The following is a 22,136-nucleotide window of genomic DNA, read 5'->3' on the forward strand; positions in this document are numbered from 1 at the left end:
ATGAAAACACAGTAGGCCTACTCCTGGTTAAAAATTTAAAAAAAAAGTTGTTTATGGGAATTTCCTGGTAAAATGAATGAATTATTTTATATTTTATTTTGCTTTTCCACGGACCACCTGCAGTATCCTCATGGACCACTAGTGGTCTGCGGACCGCAGTTTGAGAATGACTGATATATATGACAACTCAGAACTAAGTACATTTACTAAAGCACAAATTTGGGGTACTTGTACATTACTCTAGTATTGTCACTTCAAACTTCCACTACAATTCAGAGAGAATTTTGTACTTTTATTGACAGTTGTAGTTACCAAGATTAATTCATACAAAACATATAAGAATAACAGTAATGCATTGTTTTAGATTAAACTAAAGCATAGTAGTTAAAAGAAGCAGTAACACTTTATTTTCCAGTAATTTTATAATAATATAAAGATATAAATAATTGAGTACACATTACAGGGAAAAACATTCAATGTTGTCCCCTCATCCCCTGCTCAGAGCTAGAGAGAGAGAGAGAGGAGAGAGAGAGAGAGAAAGAGAGAGAGCGCAGCACTGACCGAGTGAGCTAGAGAATGTAAAAAAGCAGTGATTAAAAATAATATTTCACGGTGGTTATGTTCTAAAGCACAAATAAACACACACAAACACTTCTGTAGAAAGGTGCCAAGTTGTCGGATTATGAGTGTGCGATGCTAAGTGGCAAAGCGGCGGTTGGGAAGGAATGAGAGGGCTGCGCACTGTTATTTTCTTGGGGTTACACACCCACGTGGGGCCCAAAAGCTATTTGTTACCACCCATAAACGTCCTGACTAACCAAAAGAAAAAGAAAAGAGAAAATCCAGGCAGGGGGCAGGGTCTCTGCAGATGCAAACACCACAACACACTTCTAGTGAGTCATAAGTGATTGAAAGGGATTCCTTTTGTATTAGTCTATACATTTGTTTTGAGGAAATCTGTTACATATTATACCTTTAAGACGATTCAGGTAACACCAGCAGTTCACTGGAATTAATTAACTGGAAGTGTGCCATTTGAACATTTGTCCATTTCTCTTATAATTAGAACCAAATTGCATACTTCTTTCAGATGAATTGACAAACATAGTAGGAAATGACAGGAAGTTATGGGGCCTGCAAAATATTTTTTACAATTCACATCTTAACCAACTACAACAGTTAAATGCAACTCGCAAATTCATGCATCAGCAGTAAATATCTTAGAGCACATTTGTCTTTTTGTTATTAAAGGGACTTTGACTTTGATGAAGTGCATTTTGTTTGTAAAACTTTTAACTAAGTAACATTTTCAGTGCAGGACTTTTGCTTGAGTATTTTTACAGTGTTGTGCTTATTTTACTGGAGTAAAGTACCACTAAACACAGCCAGAGAGAAACAGCAGATTATAACTCTGAACCAGAAAAGTAGGTTGAAATAATGTGTGGGATGAAGGAAACAGATGGACTGAAGAAAAAAGTGTTTATGGTCAAAACATCTGTAATGATTCAAAAAAGGGTGGGAGTAAAAGAAGGGAGGTGCACAGCAATTGACATGTGGAAGGCAAATCAGAGGTCAAATTATCCTCTGTGTCACAGTCTGCAAAAAGTGTGTGTGTGTGTGTGTGTGTGTGTGGACTTTGTTTGGTGTATGAGTTTTTCACAATCCTATCCCAATCACTTTCAGATAAGAGATCTGACTTCACTCAGTGCAGCAACTGTACGAGTAGCAGCTGTACAAAGCCATTAGTCCTGAAATAAATCCACTTAGGTTATTTCTTTTTTGTTAAGTAGAGAATCTGTGGAGGTTTTCTTTGTTCTTTTTTTTTTTAAGAGGCAGCCATGATCAGCCGTAACTTCAAGAATGTGTTGGTGGTCTCTCTTGGGTTTCTGTCTCTGTTCACGGCTTACGGAGGCCTGCAAAGTTTACAGGTAAGAGTTTACTATTCAGTATAAAGAATAGATTGATCATTATTATCATATATATCCGGAACTTTTCCACATTCGTTCAAACATTTTGCACATCATGCACTTAACCACACAGCCTTCTTTTTTTATTTTTAAACAGATATATTGTACACATTTGTTAAGGTTATCATGTTTTTTACATATTAATTGTTTAGTATTAGTAGTAGTATTGTTTATTTCCTTTTAATATGTATATGTATGCACCAACCACCAAGGCATATTCCTTTAAGTGTTACTTACTTGGCAATAAATCCTATTTTGATTAAAAATACCAAAATGTAGAGGTTAGTATCATAGGGACTTTAAGGGATTCAATCTTGGGTTGAGTCATGAAGAGACACATTTTGTGCATCATTTACAGCATTACAAATGTTAATGATTTTTGTCAAATATTTTCCTTTCCTTTAATCGGAAAGACCAAAAGCCTTTTAATGTACCCTTAAAATTAGAAATAATATTTTTTGGATGGTCCCATCTCCCTTTAATTTCATTATATTAGAACATGTATTAGTTGTATCCCTTAAAATGAGATTAAGTGTTATTTAAAATGCTTTAAAAAGTGCGTAGTAGTAACTAAGTAGAGGTTTATTCATTGTTTCAATTATGGAGAAACCACTAGTTAAGATTTTTTTTTTTTAAGTATTTTGTGCATCATTTAAAGCGTTACTTACTGGTTATTTATGTGTAGACTCATTCATAGACAATGAACTCATTAAATGCACTTAACTTTATTAATTGACATTTGTCTGTATTTCATTTCATAATCACAGGTGAGCATAAGAGCCTTTCAATGTACCCTTAAAATGAGAAATAATGGGTTTTGTAATAGTTTTAATGTTAGTTTCCTGTCTCCCTACAATTTTATTAAATAAGAACATTTATTTTAACCCTTTAATGTCCTTAACTTTTAACTTAATTGAAATGAAGTATTTATTTAAAACACCATACCTCATGAAAGTATGATGAAACTTTATTTTTGGGATTTATTGATGGGTTGATTCATGGATGGACACGTAATAAAAGGAACTATTGATAATAATAATACAAAAAATTCCTTATGTGCATTATTCACTGGGTTCTTAATGATTTTTTAATATGAAAAGACCTCCTTAATTTACTGACTGGTCCATAACATGATCTTCTGACATTTTTGTCTAGATTTCTTCTAAAAAAACACGTTTGTTTTTCAAGAATGAATGCTCTTTATTGTAATCATACTTAGAATTTATTTAATACATCTTTTTGTTTTGTTGTCTTCTGTGAAGCACTTTGAAAAGATAACTTGTGTGTCTGTGTGAAATACTATACATATTTCTATATTTAGCTCGTTAAAATGTTATAAATCAGCTACTTCTACAGAACTTCTGATATGTTGTACAAGAATGTATATTGTATATGTTTTAAATTGATGCAATACCTTCCAACCTTGAATCGATGGAGTAAAGGTATTTTTAAAAAATTGCCTTTATTGAAATCAGTACTGAAGCGACCTTCCCTTCACTAACATTGAGGCTCACTTAAAGCTTTAGTGTGTAACATTTTTATAATAATGAACGTCTGTTACATTCAAGCCATTGCCAAATGAGTTGCTACAAAGCTAATCAAGACTATTAGCTCCACCTAACTCTCTCTGTATTTTTCAGTATGGCTATGTTCAGAAGATTGTGTCGTCCGGTGACTTTCCCGTGCAGAAACTCGAGTGACGATAATTACCTCTTCTGAAGAGTCCATCATGTTTTTTTAACCCTCTGTGTCCTCCTTGGCTACTAGCTGTGCGCGATCACTGAAGGCTTGTATCATGTGGATACGCCGACAGTTTTGTTGTCATTACTTAGATTCCTCTTGGGGGAGACAGAAACTACTCACTATAACTTTAAGAACCACTCGGACAAAACTGTTTTCTAACACATGGCCCGTCCCTGTGTGTGCAGAGCAGTCTGAATGCAGAGCAGGGGATGGGCGTGGCATCTCTGAGCGTCATCTACGCCTCAATCATCATCTCCTCCATGTTCCTACCTCCCCTCATGATCAAAAACCTGGGCTGTAAATGGACTATTGTTGTTGGCATGGCCTGCTACGTCTCCTACTCCTTTGGAAACCTCTACCCGGGATGGTAATCAATCAGTGAAATCCTCTGGCTCATGCTGGCTGTTAGATCTGTCATTGCTCATTATTTTACTATATTTCTGCATTTTTAAGTAAGTTTGTTCCTGTCTGTAGACAATATGATCACTTCAAAGACTGTATTTTAAAAAATCGGAATCAAATGAGACACGCTAGAGACCCATAACCGCATTACAAAATAAATGCTAATAAATTAAAATATTGGCATAATAGATGGCAAATACTAAACTACTAAAAGATATAGCTTTTCATAACTTCAGTTTTTACAAAACCAGGGTGATAAAAGTGGCACCTCTGCCTCATACAGGGTTAGGTTTAGGGTTTGTGTACATCTTTGGCCCTTGGGCAGTGACTTCATGACATGAAGCCTGGTGGTGTTTTGTTAGGGCACCGACATATTTAATGACCATGGTTGAAAGTTGGTTCACCCAAATGACAAAAAACACACAGTCTTTTCTCACTTGCACGCCGAAAGCTTTCATTTTATGTGGACAGATTTTTAGGTATCCATCTCTCAGATGTTTGCCTCCACTCCAATGTTGTTAAAATGTTTTTAATGCGGTTTTAAATAATGTGAGCACCACAAATTCAATTCCCAAATTGAGCATTTAAACACAGACAAATAAACTAGGCTCAGATGACTTCTGAATGTAAACCAGCTCACTTAAATGGAACTTGGTGTAATACAGGGGTGTCAAACTCATTTTAGTTAATGGGCCACATACACCTAATTTGATTTGAGTTTCTTGTCAGCTTGATGTTGGCAAACGGCAAAAAAAAAAAGTTGCTTCTGCTACGACAGCATTCTAAGGCCAATGTAGGAAGAAAAAAATAATGTTACGGACCCGGGAGAGAGGGGTAATATTCCGATAAAAAACTCAGAATTTCTAAGATTAAAGTTGTACATTTAAATTTAATTTGGAATTGGAATTAATTACTTCTCTGCAATTTTCACACTTTGAAAAGTCATCCAGTGGGCCTGATTGGACCCTTTGGTGAGTCGGTTCTGGCCGACGGGCCATATGTTGGACACCCCTGGTGTAATAAGTAGTGCCACGCTCCCACACCAAGCTGCATCCCACCAGGGTTAAACCCTTCGCAGAAGTCTCAATGAGACACTGAATGAGGAGCATTAAAGTGTTTCAAAAACACGTATTTAAACTATGGGACACAAACACTACCACTACCAATTTAATGAGCATTGATTTGGTGATTTGTAGTGTAGTTTGTTTAGTGTCAAAAGACAGAAGTCCAGGTTAAAATTGTGTGTGAATTGGGTTTAAAAGCACAGTTTTGGGGGGGGGGGGGGCGTCTAGGTTACTCTTGTTTTAGTCTATATCCTTGACGTTCCACTTCCGGGATTGCTCTGTTGCCGCCGGAAAATCCGCCAAATTTCACTAATTTAGGTCGGATATCTGTTCCTTTGGGTTGGCATTTTAAACTCCGGTGGATTTATGAGGACTACGGTTAACTGCTCCTCAGATCTCTGCAGAGTAAATCCAGACAGCTAGCTAGACTATCTGTCCAATCTGAGTTTTCTGTTGCATGACTAAACAACTTTTAAACGTACACGTTTCACCAAAACAAGTTCTTTCCCGAGGCTATTTTGCAGCGGCACCGCAGCTTTTCTCCGGTGCTTAGCTCCGGTGCTTAGCTCCGCCCAAGACTATTGTGATTGGTTTAAAGAAATGCCAATAAACCAGAGCGCGTTTTCCTCCCATCTCCGAATGCTGGACCCGAATGCTGGACCTGTGTGGAGTAGCCAGTCTGGCTACTCCACACAGGTCTGGCATAGCGAGACTATTCTTGTTTAAACAGCATTTGAATAACTATTTAATGTGTATTTACCAATGACAGTAACAAGCAACAAACAGTAAACTAAGTCTAACTACGCCTTAAAAAGAGTCTTTTTTTACCAAATGTAGGCAGTTTTAAAGTAGACATATAGATGTTTTGACTGCAAATCACTAAATTAGTGTTCTAAATGTTGATTATTTTCATATCCAAGTAATCAAATAATCGTTCATTTTTACCATGAATCAATTAAATATTTAAAAGAAGAGAAAATTATGCAAGATTTCCATCACAATTTCCCACAGTTAAATCTTTAGATTGCTTGTTTTGTCCAAACAGCATTTGAAACTTCAAAGATCATCAGTTTACAGATGTATAATACAGAGAAAAGCAGTACATCTTCACACTTGAGGAACTGTAAATAGCAAATATTTGCCATTTTTACATAATAAATTATTCAAATGATTCGAATCGATTATTAAAACTGTTCATAAGTAACTGAAAATCAACTGATCAATTAACCGACTAATTATTTCATAACTAACTCAGTGTTTACTGGGAATGAAGGGAATAATTACCATTACCGAAGTCCTAAGTATCTGACTCCAATTACTCTAACCACACTAATTCCCGCGCGTCTGTTAATGAGACTTATGACACTAGAACTCAAAGAGCAAATCTGAGACGATAGATTCAAGTCAAGTCAAGTTTACAACACCCTCTGGCAAATTGTGAGCCCCGATCTGAACTGTCCCTCTGTTCTTATTCTCTCTTTCCTGGATGGTGTCTTCTTCTGTTCAAGGCAGAATGGCCCTCATTTATCAACCTAACGTAGAAACCAACGCAGATATGAACGCAGAAATCATTTTATGACAGGCTTTACGTGTGATTCATGAAACGTTCGTATCACACCAATCAGAGCTTAAGAATGGTCGTACCTTGATAAATGCAGCGGCTGGAAACGATCGTAATTTAAATATCACGCCCCAATATATTCTCAGTTTTGATGCCTCGCCCCTACAATTTACGACATGGCGAGACGTAATCCGGCTGAGAAGCAGCACTTTTCAGAGGTGGAGATTGAAACCCTGATATCTCAGGTTCATTTGCACTAACGTGTGTACTATTTGGCAGCCTGAAAACTGGTATTAAAGGCTGTAGAAAGAATGCGGAATGGAAAGAGATCACTGATGCAGTCAACAGTGTTGCCGTGGTAAATCGGACTCCAGCTGAAGTTTATTTAATTTATACATCCTTGACATATGTATGCTATAGTCCTAATAGTAATATACAGGCTTATATTGCAATCTCTTAGGCCTGCATGGTGTACCTATATTTAAATAAATGCACAGTAGCGGAGTTTATGCAGTGTCTTTTATTTTACTCGTGTTTTTTCATGAGTCAGAGCCAGGCAACAGCTGTGAGAGAGAGCGCGTGTCCTTTATCGCAGCCTACGCTCACGTTCAAATTGATAAATGCCTTGCTTTGCGTAGGAATTGGCGTACGCCCATCCTACGCCTGTTTTAGGTCGTACGCACGTTTCATAAATGAGGGCCAATGTGTGTGTGTGTGTGTTGCTATCTTCATACACCACAGCCAGGGTTGGGTCTTCTGTCTGGTGCAACCTCCTCTTCTGTTTTCGTAACCTTTAAAATGCACTTTTATGCCATGTAAGGCCTACATTATTTTCATGACTTAAGCTTAACTTGCTGTGCATCAAGAGGTCACCCAGAGTACTTTTAACCACTTCCTCAATTTGACTGCACACAGCTCTTTTGCAACACATACACACATACTCTAATAACATATTCCTACAGGAGCTCTTGTTAAATGCTGCCACAGCGACTTTTTTATATTATCACTACTACTGCTAGAACTACTGCCAGTTCAGATCAGTCTGCAATTATGGCTGCTCTTTTTGTTCTGCCGTGAAAAAGCTACAAGTGTTAACAAAAGCATTAGGAAAATGAACTCCCCTGTGCTCCCTCCCACAGGTACACCCTCATGCCCACCTCAGTGATCCTGGGTTTGGGTGGCTCTCCTCTGTGGTCGGCTAAATGCACCTACCTGACCATCTCCGGCAACATACAAGCTTCCAAGGACGGCAAAAAAGGATCCGACGTCATCAACCAATACTTTGGCATCTTCTTTTTCATCTTTCAGTCGTCTGCTGTGTGGGGAAACCTCATGTCGTCGCTCATCTTTGGACAGGACACCAACATAGGTAGGGAGAACGAGATGTTAGTGATACATGTGTTAAAATAAACCCACACACTTTAATACAAACTGTCTTAACCCTTGTGTTGTCCTCCCGGGCCAAATTGAAAATGAACACTTTTTTTTTTGTCCCTTTTAACGCTGTTTCCCCAACTACCACAATTATATAAACCACTAATACCAACTTGTTACCAATAGTTTTACAATTATTCTTGGAATTCATGGTCAATAAACCTACTACTCATTCATTTTACTTGCGAAGAGCGTTGAATGGAACCATCCATGTTATTTTTTTTTTTTTTTGGTTGATGGAAAACCCAAATTTCTTTTTTTTTTTAAGATTATTTTTTGGGCATTTTCGGCCTTTATTTTTGACAGGACAGATGAAGACGTGAAAGGGGAGAGAGAGGGGGAATGACATGCAACAAAGGGCCGCAGGTCGGAGTCGAACCCGGGCCCGCTGCGTCGAGGAGTAAACCTCTATATATGGGCACCCGCTCTACCAACTGAGCTCTCAAATTTGAGCCAAGGACAACACGAGGGTTAATATACTGAGTAATCTGAACTAATGAATAGCTGGTTGAATTAGTTTATTAATTACATACTTGTACTTTACTTGGTATTTTCATTCTATGCTACTTTACACTTCCACTCTACTACATTTCAAAAGGGAAATATTGTACTTTTGTTTTACTCTACTATATTTCTTTGACACATTTTTTTCTTCCTACATTGGCCTTAGAATGCTGTCGTAGCAGAAGCAACTTTTTTTTTTTGGCGTTTGCCAACATCAAGCTGACAAGAAACTCAAATCAAATTAGGTGTATGTGGCCCATTAACTAAAATGAGTTTGATACCCCTGTATTACACCAAGTTCCATTTAAGTGAGCTGGTTTACATTCAGAAGTCATCTGAGCCTAGTTTATTTGTCTGTGTTTAAATGCTCAATTTGGGAATTGAATTTGTGGTGCTCACATTATTTAGTGTGACACACACAAAAAACACATAATATGCTTATATTATATGATGCAGTACTATATAACTAATAGTAGTAGTATACAGAGTATCTATAAAGTTGGCTCCACATTGACAAACTTCAACAATAAAATGCTCCTACATGTCTCCATTAGTGATAAAAAAAACAGAATAATATAATATTCTGTAATAATATTTCACTGTAAGGAGCCATTCTGCATCATAAGTGCAATTTACTGATGATACTTCTGTAGTTTTAACATTTTGAATTCAGGCCTTGGTATTTCTACTTCTAATTCAGTGAATGATCTGAGTACTTCTTCCACCACTGGATTTAATATTTTAAGTTCAGCAAACAGCTGTTGAATCTAGAGTTATGCGATACTCTCTTAGTAAAAAATGAAAAACATTCAGAAACCTACATAAAGCGTTACCTGTGATGTTTTGTCTTCAGTCACATTAGTCTTCTGTTGAACTGCATTCAGCCCCGAAAAAGGATGAGATGTCACGGTTACCATGTCAAGAAGTAAAATAGAGTTCTCCATTTCCAAACAGAGTTTATTATTGGCTGTCTATGCACACGGTCAGAGTGGAACAAAGGTGAACTCTGACCTATGGAGATCTCACCAAAACAGGAAACCCAATGAATTATTCTGTGATACTGCCTTCAATAGAAGTCAACAGGAAACAAATAGTGAATATTCTTTGGACAGGAGTGTAACATGATTGTGCCATGAGATGGGCACATGAACTTGCTGGAAATCTACTACTACTTCCTGGTTCAACTTTATTGGTGACCTGCTGCACTGTAAAGTGGGTGTAACCCCAAAACTGGACCAATAAAGTCATAGACATGTCAAAGATCCCGCCTTCCTGCCTGTCCTGTTAAATCAAAATGCCCTTTGCTCCATAACTGACAGCTCATTCATTTACCCCTGTTTAAATTGGAGATACATTATATTATATATTTGAGACTGTATGTCTGATGGCAGAAGCTTAAAGTGCCCATATTATGAACAAAATCACTTTTTCTGGGATTTGGGGTGTTATTTTGTGTCTCTGGTGCTTCCACACGCATTCAAACTTTGAAAAAAAAACATCCATGCTGTTTTGAGTGAGATACGGTTTCTGAATGTCTCCTGCCTTCAGTCTCTGGGTGAGCTGTTCAAAATCTGCACAGCTTTCTACGTCACTAGCCAAGACGAGGGGCCTAGGGGGCTAACCGTTAGCTCGTTCTCAATGACAAAACACTGCTACAACACACACGAATTCACCCTAATCTACAAAATAAATTGTATAGAACTACTTACATGTCCCTGTTCTGCAGGTATTCCCACAAAGTTAGAAGTGCGCCCTTATTTAGAAGAAGTCTCCCAGCTAATCCTGCCTTGTACAGGCCGAAGTTGGAGAAACAGCTAGCTAGCTCATGTAATCTTTACCTAGCTACTGCGCATGTGCGACTGACAACAAAGATATTACAGAAGTTAAGAGGTCTCACTCTGTAGCTAAAACAGAGACCTGAACACAGGGTGAAAAGAGGAGCTGCAGCAATGTGCAGTACAACAAAAATATGGTGTTTTTTGAAAATTAAACCATGTAAACCTATTCTGATCCAATCTCAAATTACAATTATGAACCTGAAAATGAGCATAATATGGTCAAAATCCTGCCATCATAAAACAATTTGCCACTGATGGAAGAAGTACTCAAATATTTTAAGTAAAAGTAGAAATGCCACAGTTTAGAAATACTCGTTACACGTTTAAGTCCTGAATTCAGAATTCTACTTGAGTATTAGTATCAAAATATACTTAAAAGTAAAAGTACTCATTATGCAGAATGGCCCACTTCAGAATCATATATATTACCGTATAAATTATTGATCCATTGATGTGTTCATTACTTTAATGATGTTGCAGCTAATTTTAATAACTTTATGTTCTGCTAGGTGGCTTGTGAATTTCCCCACAGGGATCAATGAATGAATGCTTTGTTTTCATATCATAAAACATCATAGTTTATTTCTTAATTATATTTTGTAATATAAATCTGAATCTGCAAAGTAACTAAAGTTACGAAAGAAATGAAGTGGAGCAAAAAGAACAGTGTATGCCTCTGAAATGTAGTCAAGTAGGGGTAGAAGTAGCAGAAAATGGAAACACTCAAGTACTTCCAAATTGTACTTAAGTACAGTACTTGTGTAAATGTACTTACATCCTGTGTGCAGCTGATACTGCTAAACAAACCCATCAGTGCGAGGTCTAACTGCTGGCTTACAAACCTTTTTATGGGTTCAATTGAAAGAGAAAAAGAGAGGGTGTGTGCTCAGAGTGGATGATGTTGCAGTATATCATTTATTATTATTGGTGTTTATGCTCTCTAGCTTATCAGTTTATATGATGACGGGCACTTGTTGAGGTGCATTTCCTGGAAGAACAACAAGACAAAGCTATATACATATATTTCATTTTTATTTGCAGGGCAGACTGGTTAGACAGACATTTGTTTAATATCTTAAATAATTCAAATGTATTTAGAGTTTAGAGGAAATGTTCAAAACAGGCCTTTGACTCTATGAGTGTCTATGAGATGTCTTATTTATTATCAGTGTTTTCTCTTTGAAATCGGTGCCTAATAACAAAAGAAACACATCCGACAACATTTACAATATTTAACAATACAATGCTCCATAAAATAGGCAATTGACGGAAATCTATATACAAAATGATCCGTTTTATTCTGAAATAGTCATACTTTCATTTTGAAGTGTTGTTTTGTTTACCATCTCTTTATAGAAAAAATATCTTTACAATAGCCTGGAGAAGCTTGAATTTTGTCATTTTGGTGGGAAGCTTTTTTCCTATACAATTTACCCACAAACAAAAAGCCTTTCCACCATGACCAAAAAACAAAACATTGTAATTTCCCTTGTGGGATTAATAAATTATTATTATTATTATTATTAAGAGAAATGAATTGTTTTGTATTCTGACAGCTTTCATCCCAGAAGAGCAGCTGCTGACTTGTGGAGCGGCTGACTGCGGCCTCAACATCAGCGCCAACAGCACGACCACCAGACCTGCTCAGCAGCTGGTGTGGACACTCGTCGGATGTTACATCGGTAACGCCAGCGTTTACTTTGGCATCACAATCAAAGACTAAACAAGGGTACTCTTCCATAACAGTGTAGGGGTTTCTATAAAGTCCCCCGAACATACAGGTAGCAGCTAACAGGGTTTCAGTTTCAGTCATGACTACAACTGATTATTGATTTTGATTTGCTGCTGGAGGCCGGAAAGCATCAGCAGGGCAGATACCAAGTGTTGAGAGATTTAAGACAACATTTTAAATATAAACAAAAAAAATGTAATAGTCACATACACACAGTACAATCTACAATCTATTTTATTTCTGCATTCGTAGCCCATCCTAGTATTAGGATAGACAGCTATTTATACAGCATCCGGGGAGCAACTTGGAGCCTGGGATCGAATCGCCAACCTTGTGGTTATGGGATGATTAGTCTATATTCATGACGTTCCACTTCCGGTATTGCTTCGGTGCAGCCGGAAATTTCGCCGGATGCATGTCTTTTCGCCAATGTCCGTTTCCTTCCTCTTTCTTTGTGTTGGCGTTCTAAACTCCTGTGGATTTGTGAGGACTATGGTTAACTGCTCCTCAGATCTCTGCAGGGTAAATCCAGACAGCTAGCTAGACTATCTGTCCAGTTTTCTGTTGCACGACTAAAACAACTTTTGAACGTACACATGTTCCACCAAAACAAGTTCCTTCCCCAGGATATTTTGCAGCGGCTCCGTGTGGAGCTTAGCGCCGCCAAAGATGATTGTGATTGATTTAAAGAAAGGCCAATAAGACCTACCTCCTCCGCAGCGCTGTGGAGGTAGGTCTGGCAACGTGAGACTACGGGGTGATCAGCGTACCTCCAAGCCACAAGCCACCCTAGTGACTTTCCTAGAATTCATTCGAATTCTTCAGTCACTTTTCAACCACGTAAATTGGATATTTACATGTAAAAATGGCTAGAATTTGGATGGAAATAATCTAAAATTAAAATGATAATCTTAGGAATGCTCTAATGGTAGTCTCTCCCCTCATGTCCTGTCATCTCTCTACTGTTGACTTGCTAAAAAAAAGTTATATAATGTAAAGGAAACTAGTTAAAAAAGAAAAAAATAAATAGTTATATATTTTTGGAAATACACTGACAGTATTAACTGTCTTTCTGACAAAAGAAAACCTATAAATATAGATTAGATTTTAACACAGCACACCTTATGTTGGTTAAATAGCAATTTTACAGTTCTTGGCTTCACATTCTCCACTTCACATTCTCTTATTCTATTTTCCAGAGTAACTGAATATTTTTGAATTAATTTTACTGAGTCTTTGATGGGTTCCTCCAGAGACTGCCACTGTTTTGAGAGTTCATATTTACATCTTTTCATGTTAATATTCTTCTTCTGTATTTGATATTCTTATAGCAAGAGATACAGGAAACAGAGAAAGGATTGTCACCCAGTTTACTGTAATAGACAAAAAGATGTTTCATAAAGATCTAGAGCCCTAAACTAAAGGCCTAAATGTTACCCCTCACTTTTACAGTGAAGCGAGTGGTAAAATTCTGATTATTAAAATACCGCAAGTTATTCTTTAACACACCTTCAGTCAGCAGGGCGGAGGTGAACACACTCTCAGACCATAATAGCTCCCGTATCTGTAACAGCCAGTGCTGTCTGCCCTTTGTTGTGTGGCAGGCGTGGGTGTGCTGGCCATGCTCATTGTGGGGGTGTTTCTGGACAACATTGACCAGGAGCAGTCCAGTCAGTTTCGTGGGAACCGGGAGCCGTTCTGCCACACCTTCCTGGCCACGTTCAGACTGCTGAAGGACTGGAGGCTGGTGACCCTCATCCCTCTCACCATGTACAGCGGCTTCGAACAGAGCTTCCTCTCTGGGGAGTACACCAAGGTGAGGAGGTCTCCAAAACATGAATTATTGCCTGATTAACACACATTGTCAGTGTTAGTGCTGACTAATTCTCCCTTTTGTTAAGGAAAAACTCATGAGCAGCACAACTCATTTCACATACGTGAAGGAGGTTTGGGAGACTTTGATGAATTACACATGAGCATTTAATGAATGCTCAATCGAGGAGACAATTAAGCAGGCAGTACAGTTTAACCATGATGTGTTATTGTGCAGTGCTGTCCCAACTCTCTGAAGTTCCTGTGTATTTAAACTCATTCTGAAGGCATTACGTTTAGCTGTGCTCATATTATGCTTTTTGGCTTTTTCACTTCCCTTTGTTGTGTTACATATCTTTTTTGTGCATGTTATAGGTTTACAAAGTGAAAAAGCCGAAAGTCCACCCCAAAGGGACTTACCATCTCCAACAGACAACACTGTTCACAAACTGCTCCAAACAGCTCTATTGTAGTCCAGCCTTTACTTCAGAGACAAACGTGCGTCATTTGGCGTCACTTTGTAACACACGGTATAGCTTGCCTAGCTGCTAGCGTGGCACGCCCTCAAACCAAGCTAGTTAGAGGCCTGAAGAGTTCAGACAGTTGTATCGCCATGTCCAGGAGACAGTTCAGAATTAAAACGTTACGTATGAAAGACTATGAAAGATTTGTTTACATTTAAATAACTTACCACTCTGAAACGTCTTGCTCCAGTTGTCAAGTTGTTCTGCCTGTGTTTCAGGACCAGACTTGTGGGTTTGTTTTAGATCACACTAGCTTGCTTGTCAGGGCCCGCCTCTGCTCTGCTTCTGACTGGCTGGTAGTCCAGTTACATAAGTACTGCCAGAGACAGTTTAGAACCAAGGGGGTAAGCTTCTCCTCGCACCGCAAACCTCCTATGGCGCCATTTTGATGCTAATAAGCCATCACCTCCCGTTAGCATCCCATTGACTGCCATTCATTTTGGCGCCACTTTGACAGAGAATAACTTTACATCTGAAGCGTTGAAAGACTCTATTTGTCCACTGTTTATTTCTAAAGAAACACGACAATATATAAAAGGCTCCATTATATTGTACTTCATGTTATGGCTCTGTAGCAGACGTTTTTGTAAAAATAGGCTAACGATTGTGTCATAACCACGCGACTTACTGTCGCACAGTAGAGGAATTACCGTATAGTACAGGAGAAGCTCGCAGGCAGTTTAGACTTACTGTTAGCTGTTGCTAGTTAACATCTTTGATGCAAGCATCGCCAATGCTATGAAACGGTACACACTTCTTTGATGTTAACTAGCATTTTAGTTAGCAATAATTAGCCTGTGCCTATGTTATCTCCTTACATATACCTACGCTCTCCGTCTCTTCAATATTTCGGAATGATTGAGATTTCTCTTGGAACAGCTACCAGAAGACTTACAACTTTCAGACACGTTGCTCACGGCACATTTACGTCGTCTCTCTCAGTTTGAGGCTGCGCAGTAACGCTCAGCCATCACCAGAAAAGTGCTTCTAATGGCCTTCACTGGTCTCCGTCCAGAGCAACGGGGCCTGTTGGTCCACTCTTATATACAGTCTATGTTTAGAACCGAGACGCCCCAACTCGAGCTAGTTTCCTGTATCTGTGTCACATGGGCTCCGCCACTACCACGCCTCTTTAGGAGACTAGCGGCAGGTCTGAGTGTATTGATTCCAATGGGAGAAATGAACGTGAACACAGATTGTGAGCGATCCTTTCACCCCATAGTCACCAAAGTAGATATTGGACCCATTTCTCACAAGCCACATATCCCCAGAACATTCTGACACTAAAACATTAGCTTAAACATTTTTCAGATGGACACATCAGGAGAAAATAAACTTTGTTTGAGGTTTGAAGTTTCTGTCTCAGGACCAATGTCTCACGAGATCTGGCAACACAGAGAAGCTAACGTCAGCTAACGTTCATGATCTAACGTTACGAAAAGAAAATATTAATAAATTATTCAAATATAATTTTTCATTCATCCACATGACGTTCACTACACGTTCAAACGAGGCCACGCCTCTTTAGGAGACAGGAAGTGTGTACCGTTTCATAGCATTGGCGATGCTTGAAATGCTAGTATAAAGGATCTTTGGTACTGCGCATGTGCGACTCCCAACAAAAATGGAATAGAAGTGTGAGGCCTCACTCTGTAGCTAAAACGGAGAACTCAACACACAGGGTGAAAAGAGGAGCTGCAGCAATGTGCAGTACAACAAATATATGGTGTTTTTTGAAAATTTGAACCATGTAAACCTATTCTGGTACAACCTCTAAATACAATTATGAACCTGAAAATGAGCATAATATGAGGTCTTTAAGGTAAACAAAGATATTGCAGGCGCCTAAACACAAATGCTAAAGACTTAGTTCAGCCCCTCTCTCTCTGGGAAGTATGCTAAAGTGTGGCAGGCCCACTGAACTCCAAAAAGAGACAGTCCTGCAACAAAACATCCCCTTATCAAGTATCAAAATTGATGCAGCAGGACCAGAGATATAATCTTTAATCTATACATCACTCTTCCTTTTTGAAATCTGGCGCCTACATTACCCACAATGCACCTCAACAGAAAAAACGGCCCTGTCATTTCCAACACACCAGCCCTATTTTTGTCAATAACCTAGCTTGGACATCAAAATCAAAATTAACCAAAAACATATTATCAGTAGTGGCCCATAGGGGGGCGGCCCTTCTGGAATTTGCCCAAATTCTAGATGGCCAGTCCGTCACTGCTGTGGAGTAAGGTCTAGCTACACCACACATACATCCTACATACATACAAAGGAGAAAAAAAACGCTCTGTGTTGTTTGCATTTCTTTAAACCAATCACAATTGTCCTTAGCGGCGCTAAGCTCTGAATACAGATACGGCGGCTCTGCTAAATAGTCTCGGGAGAAGGAACTTGTTTTGGTGGAACATCCCGCAAAAGTAAAGCGCCACATACAATATTAAATGAAGTGAACTGTTCACACAATACAGTAACGTGAGCTATTTACATTAGCTGGATACATGGTTAAACCTCATTGGCTCTTACCAGTGTATCGCCGTGTGTACTTTGTCCACAGCAATCCCGCCAATAGGTCCCAAAACATCCCAGTTAGAGAGGAAATACCGCCAACATATTCTTTGTAAATATTTACAATCATTCCCTGAAAGAACCAAGCAGGCCTGCCTTGTTGCACGATCCAAATTTTCCTCAAAAGTTGCCATTTTCAGCGTGTAGCTTGTTAGCTCAAAGTTTATTGTTGTTTCCCGAAGCGAAGGGATTTTGAGAACGGCAACACACAGAGAGCGGAAGGTGAGGGAGCCACGCACCGGATGGTAGGCAATTATCCTGGAAATGTACTTCTGTTAATCCAGACTAAAGCTACTCTGAAAATGTAGTTAAAAGAGTACTCGTTGTCAGACTCATGATGGACAAAAAGTCATCAACATTTATGCAGCAGAACCAGATATATTATCTTTTTTAATATTCCTCTTACTGTACTTGTCAAAATCTGGTGCTTACATTACCCACAATGCACCTCACTTAAATAAAAAAATCTTTACTAACTGGATATCTGTAAGTATTTATTTATATGTGAGATATTAGATGTATAAATACACTGCTTTGTAAATCCATGTTGTGTTTCTTTGCAGAACTATGTGACGTGTGCTTTGGGGATCCATTTCGTTGGCTATGTGATGATGTGCTTTGGAGCCACTAACTCTCTTTGCTCCTTTCTCTTTGGAAGACTCGCTCGGTACACAGGGAGAGCAGCACTCTTCTTCCTGGGTAAATAGCCTAATAAAGCATTGACTTTGCCATCCTCACACATTTGTGGTTAAGAAGAGAGTAGTATTCAGATGTGTCAGAAAAACAGCCCTGTTTTCAGCTTTGTGACGATGCATTTACCAGCTGATCCAAGAGGCTTTTTAAAGACTTTATTTAGCTTAAAGCTACATTGTGTAAGAATTTCTCCCATCTAGCGGTGAAATTGTATATGACAACCAACTGAATATTACTTTCTAGCCCTTCCTCCTATGGTGGCCGAACCCAAAATTAGGTCTCTCCATCGTTTACACGCAGCTGTTCTAGCCACTCCAATATTAACTTTGGTCTTGTGGCTTTGCCTGTCGCGTTGTCGTTTTAATTCTCTTTTTCGCTTCCCTGGCGAGTAATCTCCCCCTTGCATTCGTCACAGTGCCAATAGGTGTAAGAGGGCTAATGTATTGTAAAAATGGAGGCGCTACATGGCTGCCGTCATTCAAGCGAGTCCCTCGTATGTATTCTGAATGATTCTGAATGTCAGATTCTACGCTTACGAGAATACTTTGATTAGTTGGTGGAAGTAATTACACATGAATGAGTACATATTTGTGAAAGAACAAAGGGAGTTTTGCTAAGAATCAGGTCAAACAATTACACAATGTAGGTTTAAGAAGTAGGAGAATTTTCTCAACACATAAAGGAACACTTCATCCTTCAGTTTGTCACAAACATTCAACATCAACACGTGGAGATACATGTTTTTTACTGGACAGGAAGGGGATGACAACGTATAGTCTGTAAAGTAACTAAAGCTGTCAGACAGATGTAGTGGAATAAAAAGTACAATAATTACCTCTGAGATGCAGTGGAGTAGAAGTATAAAGATTCATAAAATGTATCTCAAATTTATACGTAAGTACTTGATTAAGTATACTTAGTTACATTCCACCACTGCTTTTATACATATAATTATACAGTAAATAGGAACTAAACATTACATGTACTGTGTGGAAAACGTGATGTAAATGAACTGCTGACATTCACATATCTGTCTATTTTCAGCTGCACTGACCAATTTTGCCTGTATCATGGCTCTTTTGTTCTGGAGGCCTCATCCTGACGAGCTGCCTGTCTTCTTTGTGTTTCCTGCTCTGTGGGGGATGGCAGACGCTATCTGGCAAACTCAGACCAACGGTAAGAAACTCCCATCAGTCTTGAACTGTATAATGACTAAGCACATTCATTCTCCCCGGAGGATGAACCATTTTTTTCATTTTTGGTCCCTCAATAAGCTTCCCTCTTGCCTCACCACTTGTAAAGCAAAATCATCTGTATTTTGTTTGTTCTATCAACACATTTGTCTTTAAATTTCTTACTTTCTGTCCTGCAGCTCTTTACGGCATCCTCTTCCCCCGGCACAAAGAGGCAGCATTTGCCAACTATCGTATGTGGGAGTCACTCGGATTCGTTATCGCCTTCGCCTACAGCACCTTCATATGCCTGGAGTATAAACTGTACATCCTGCTGAGCGTTCTGCTGCTCACCGTCGTCACATACCCCATAGTGGAGTACTACGAATACAAGAATCCCACACTGCCCGTTCACGAGGGGACCTACCTAAGGCACAAGGAAACTATTCAAACACATGACAAAAATATCATTTGTCAGACAGAAATGTAGAGACTAAATTTCAAATGTTTTGCTTGTTTTTTACATCCTGGTCTGGCCATTAAGTTGCCAATAAAGTGTCTAAAACTGATGCCAAAATGTTCAAATTACTGACTACTGAATAAACTCAAAAGCATGTAATGAGAATGGTGGAACTTCAATCAGAAACTTGTCCACTTGTGTTGATCTCTTACTGGCAACCAGTCAAAACTGCACACTGACAATGCTGGAACTATAATACTGCGTATTTGACTCAACGATGAGTCTTTCTAGCTTTTTTTGGGTGGACTATTTTGTATTGTTTGCATTTATCTGATCCCTGTGAAGCTTGTGTTTTATCTACAGGTAATATGTAGGTTAAATACAGATGATGTCCTAAGTAAATGTCGAGCTATTTGTCCTGACCAACAATCTTATCCGCCCCGATTAAATTTCCTTTTTGTGTGTGTTAAAAGCAGTTGTATATTGATGTGTGCAATTATCAAACCAACAGATTTTCTATAAATATTACTCTACTGTAACAAAAAAATTGAAGAGTTGAATAATGCAAAATAAATTTCAAGTTTTGTGTCAAAATGCTATAGAATTCATTACATGGTACCTCAAAATTGTACTTCAGTACAATATTTGTGTAAATGTACTTTGTTACTTTCCACCACTCCAGCTTTTTCTGGACAAAGACATTCAACACATTTTCATATTTCTGCTTTTTGGCTCTCAAAATGTTAAGACTTTATTCTGGAAATCAGTTTCACTTAAATCGACTTGTTCCGTCTTGTAATCTTATAATTAAAACTGTAATACCTCAGGTTATAACTACGTTATTAAGGATCTAGACTAAGCTTTGGCGTTTTCCCCTCTGTAATCCTTTCTTTTGCATTAAAGTGCACCTATTATATAGCATTTTCAGGTTCATACTTGTATTTAGTGATTCTACTAGAACATGTTCACATGCTTTAATGTATAAAAAAACACTTTATTTTAGTCATACTGCCCATGGCTGCTGCACCTGTAGCCACCCTCTGTATGAGATGCTCTGTAGGAGCGCCTGTCTCTTTAAGCCCCCCCTCCTGAAAAAGCCCAGTCTGCTCTGACTGGTCAGTGCATGTCAGCGAGTCTCTGATTCTCCGCTGTGTTGTTTCACTCTGGAGCCTGAGACTGAATGCAACAGAGTATATGGCAGGACTTTCTACTTTGAAAAATCACCAATAAAGGCTTCTAAACCAAATACTAAACCACCGGACATTTCCCAGCAGTAATGTGACCAGAAATTGGGGAGAAATGACCAACATTGGCCGACAAGATTACAGCTGTCTTGCGTTAGCACCATAGACTGTTAATATTTTAGTCAATGGTTAGCACGCAGCTTCTGTTGTTAGCAGTGGACACTAATAGAATATAGCAGCACTTTCTACCATCACAAATCGCAGATAAAGGCTTTAAATGTTAAAAAAAACACTCCAGTCTTGCCTGCCTGGAGCAGATGACCAACCATAGAAGACCATCGGCTGCGCTGCGTGTCGGCTCCGTGCTCCGCCGTCCTTCTATACCCACCAGATCCGGATTTGTTGCGGAACGGCTGCAGTCATCAGTTTGTTTCCAACCAGAGGAGGGGAAACAACTCTGTGCTGACTTCAGGCCTGTCTCCGCCCATTATGACGTTTTCAAGGTGTAGTGCAGGGAAATATGATCCGCCGTGAGCACGGTGTATTTTATTTTGAAAGTTAACCGGATGTTTTATTTTGTTTCTGTGCTCGACTTCCTGTCCCGCACAATCTACCCTGTGCTGAATTGCTGCGGAGCTCTCCGGCATCCGTCAAAAATAGAAGCTCTGCGTATCTGCTCCGGAGGGCTGTGGATCGCCGGAGCTGGGACGGAGTCAGAACGCAGCCGTTCCGCAGTCAGTGAAAATACACACATTGACTTTAATGGAAACATATCGACTACGCCGCCATTCCGGAGCGGATCCGCAGCCGTTCTGCAGTTGGTGGAAATTGAGGGTTAGAGAGAGTAGAAAAACCAGAGCATTCAGAAGAATTGGAAATCTTTGGAAACGTTTTAGCTCACAGGGAATTCTCTGAAATACGTTTGCCTTATTATTTGAATGTTTTGGCCACGTTTAACATGGAAATCCAATACAGATATGACTGGAAATACGGAAAAGCATAATAGTTCCTCTTTAAACAGTTGATTCAGTGAGTCACGTAAAGTCCAAAATAAACAACACCGTTATCAGCAAACTTGTTGACGTCAACAGGTTAATAAAGAACATACAGGGACAACATACTGCATTTCAAATGGTGCTTTATTGCAATGTGTTGCATTCCCACATTCATAGATGTTATAGATTTGTTAGTCAAAGCATCATTTTGTCAAGGTTGGCATCCTCACCTTGGAAAAAAAAAAGCAAAAAAAAAAAAAGCAGAGGGATCAAATGCACGAGGTGTTTGTGTTTTGAGTGTAGTAGAGAAGTGTGTGTGTGTGTGTGTGTGTGTAAACTTGAGCAGCCACCAACATATGAATGAGCAAACCTCCAAATTTAGACTTCCAGTAGATGCAAATAAAGAGTTTTTGTAAATTGTCAAACAAAAAGGTTGTTTGTTTGTCTATCAGCCTACAGGGCTCTCACTCCCT

The 22,136-nt window shown here is 38.9% G+C and overlaps 1 protein-coding gene across 1 annotated transcript; it reads left to right on the forward strand.

The window, feature by feature from the left end:
* Positions 1–1,632: 1,632 nt before the first annotated feature.
* On the forward strand, positions 1,633–19,663 carry unc93a (unc-93 homolog A). Its single transcript, XM_031322425.2, has 8 exons — positions 1,633–1,928; positions 3,896–4,077; positions 7,877–8,106; positions 12,070–12,195; positions 13,850–14,061; positions 17,723–17,858; positions 18,897–19,028; positions 19,225–19,663. The coding sequence occupies exons 1-8, from the start codon at positions 1,839–1,841 to the stop codon at positions 19,512–19,514; spliced, it is 1,398 nt and encodes a 465-aa protein (XP_031178285.1). The 5' UTR covers positions 1,633–1,838; the 3' UTR covers positions 19,515–19,663.
* Positions 19,664–22,136: the final 2,473 nt, after the last annotated feature.

This window comes from Sander lucioperca, chromosome 19, assembly GCF_008315115.2.
Source record: "Sander lucioperca isolate FBNREF2018 chromosome 19, SLUC_FBN_1.2, whole genome shotgun sequence".
Taxonomy (NCBI): Eukaryota; Metazoa; Chordata; class Actinopteri; order Perciformes; family Percidae; genus Sander; species Sander lucioperca.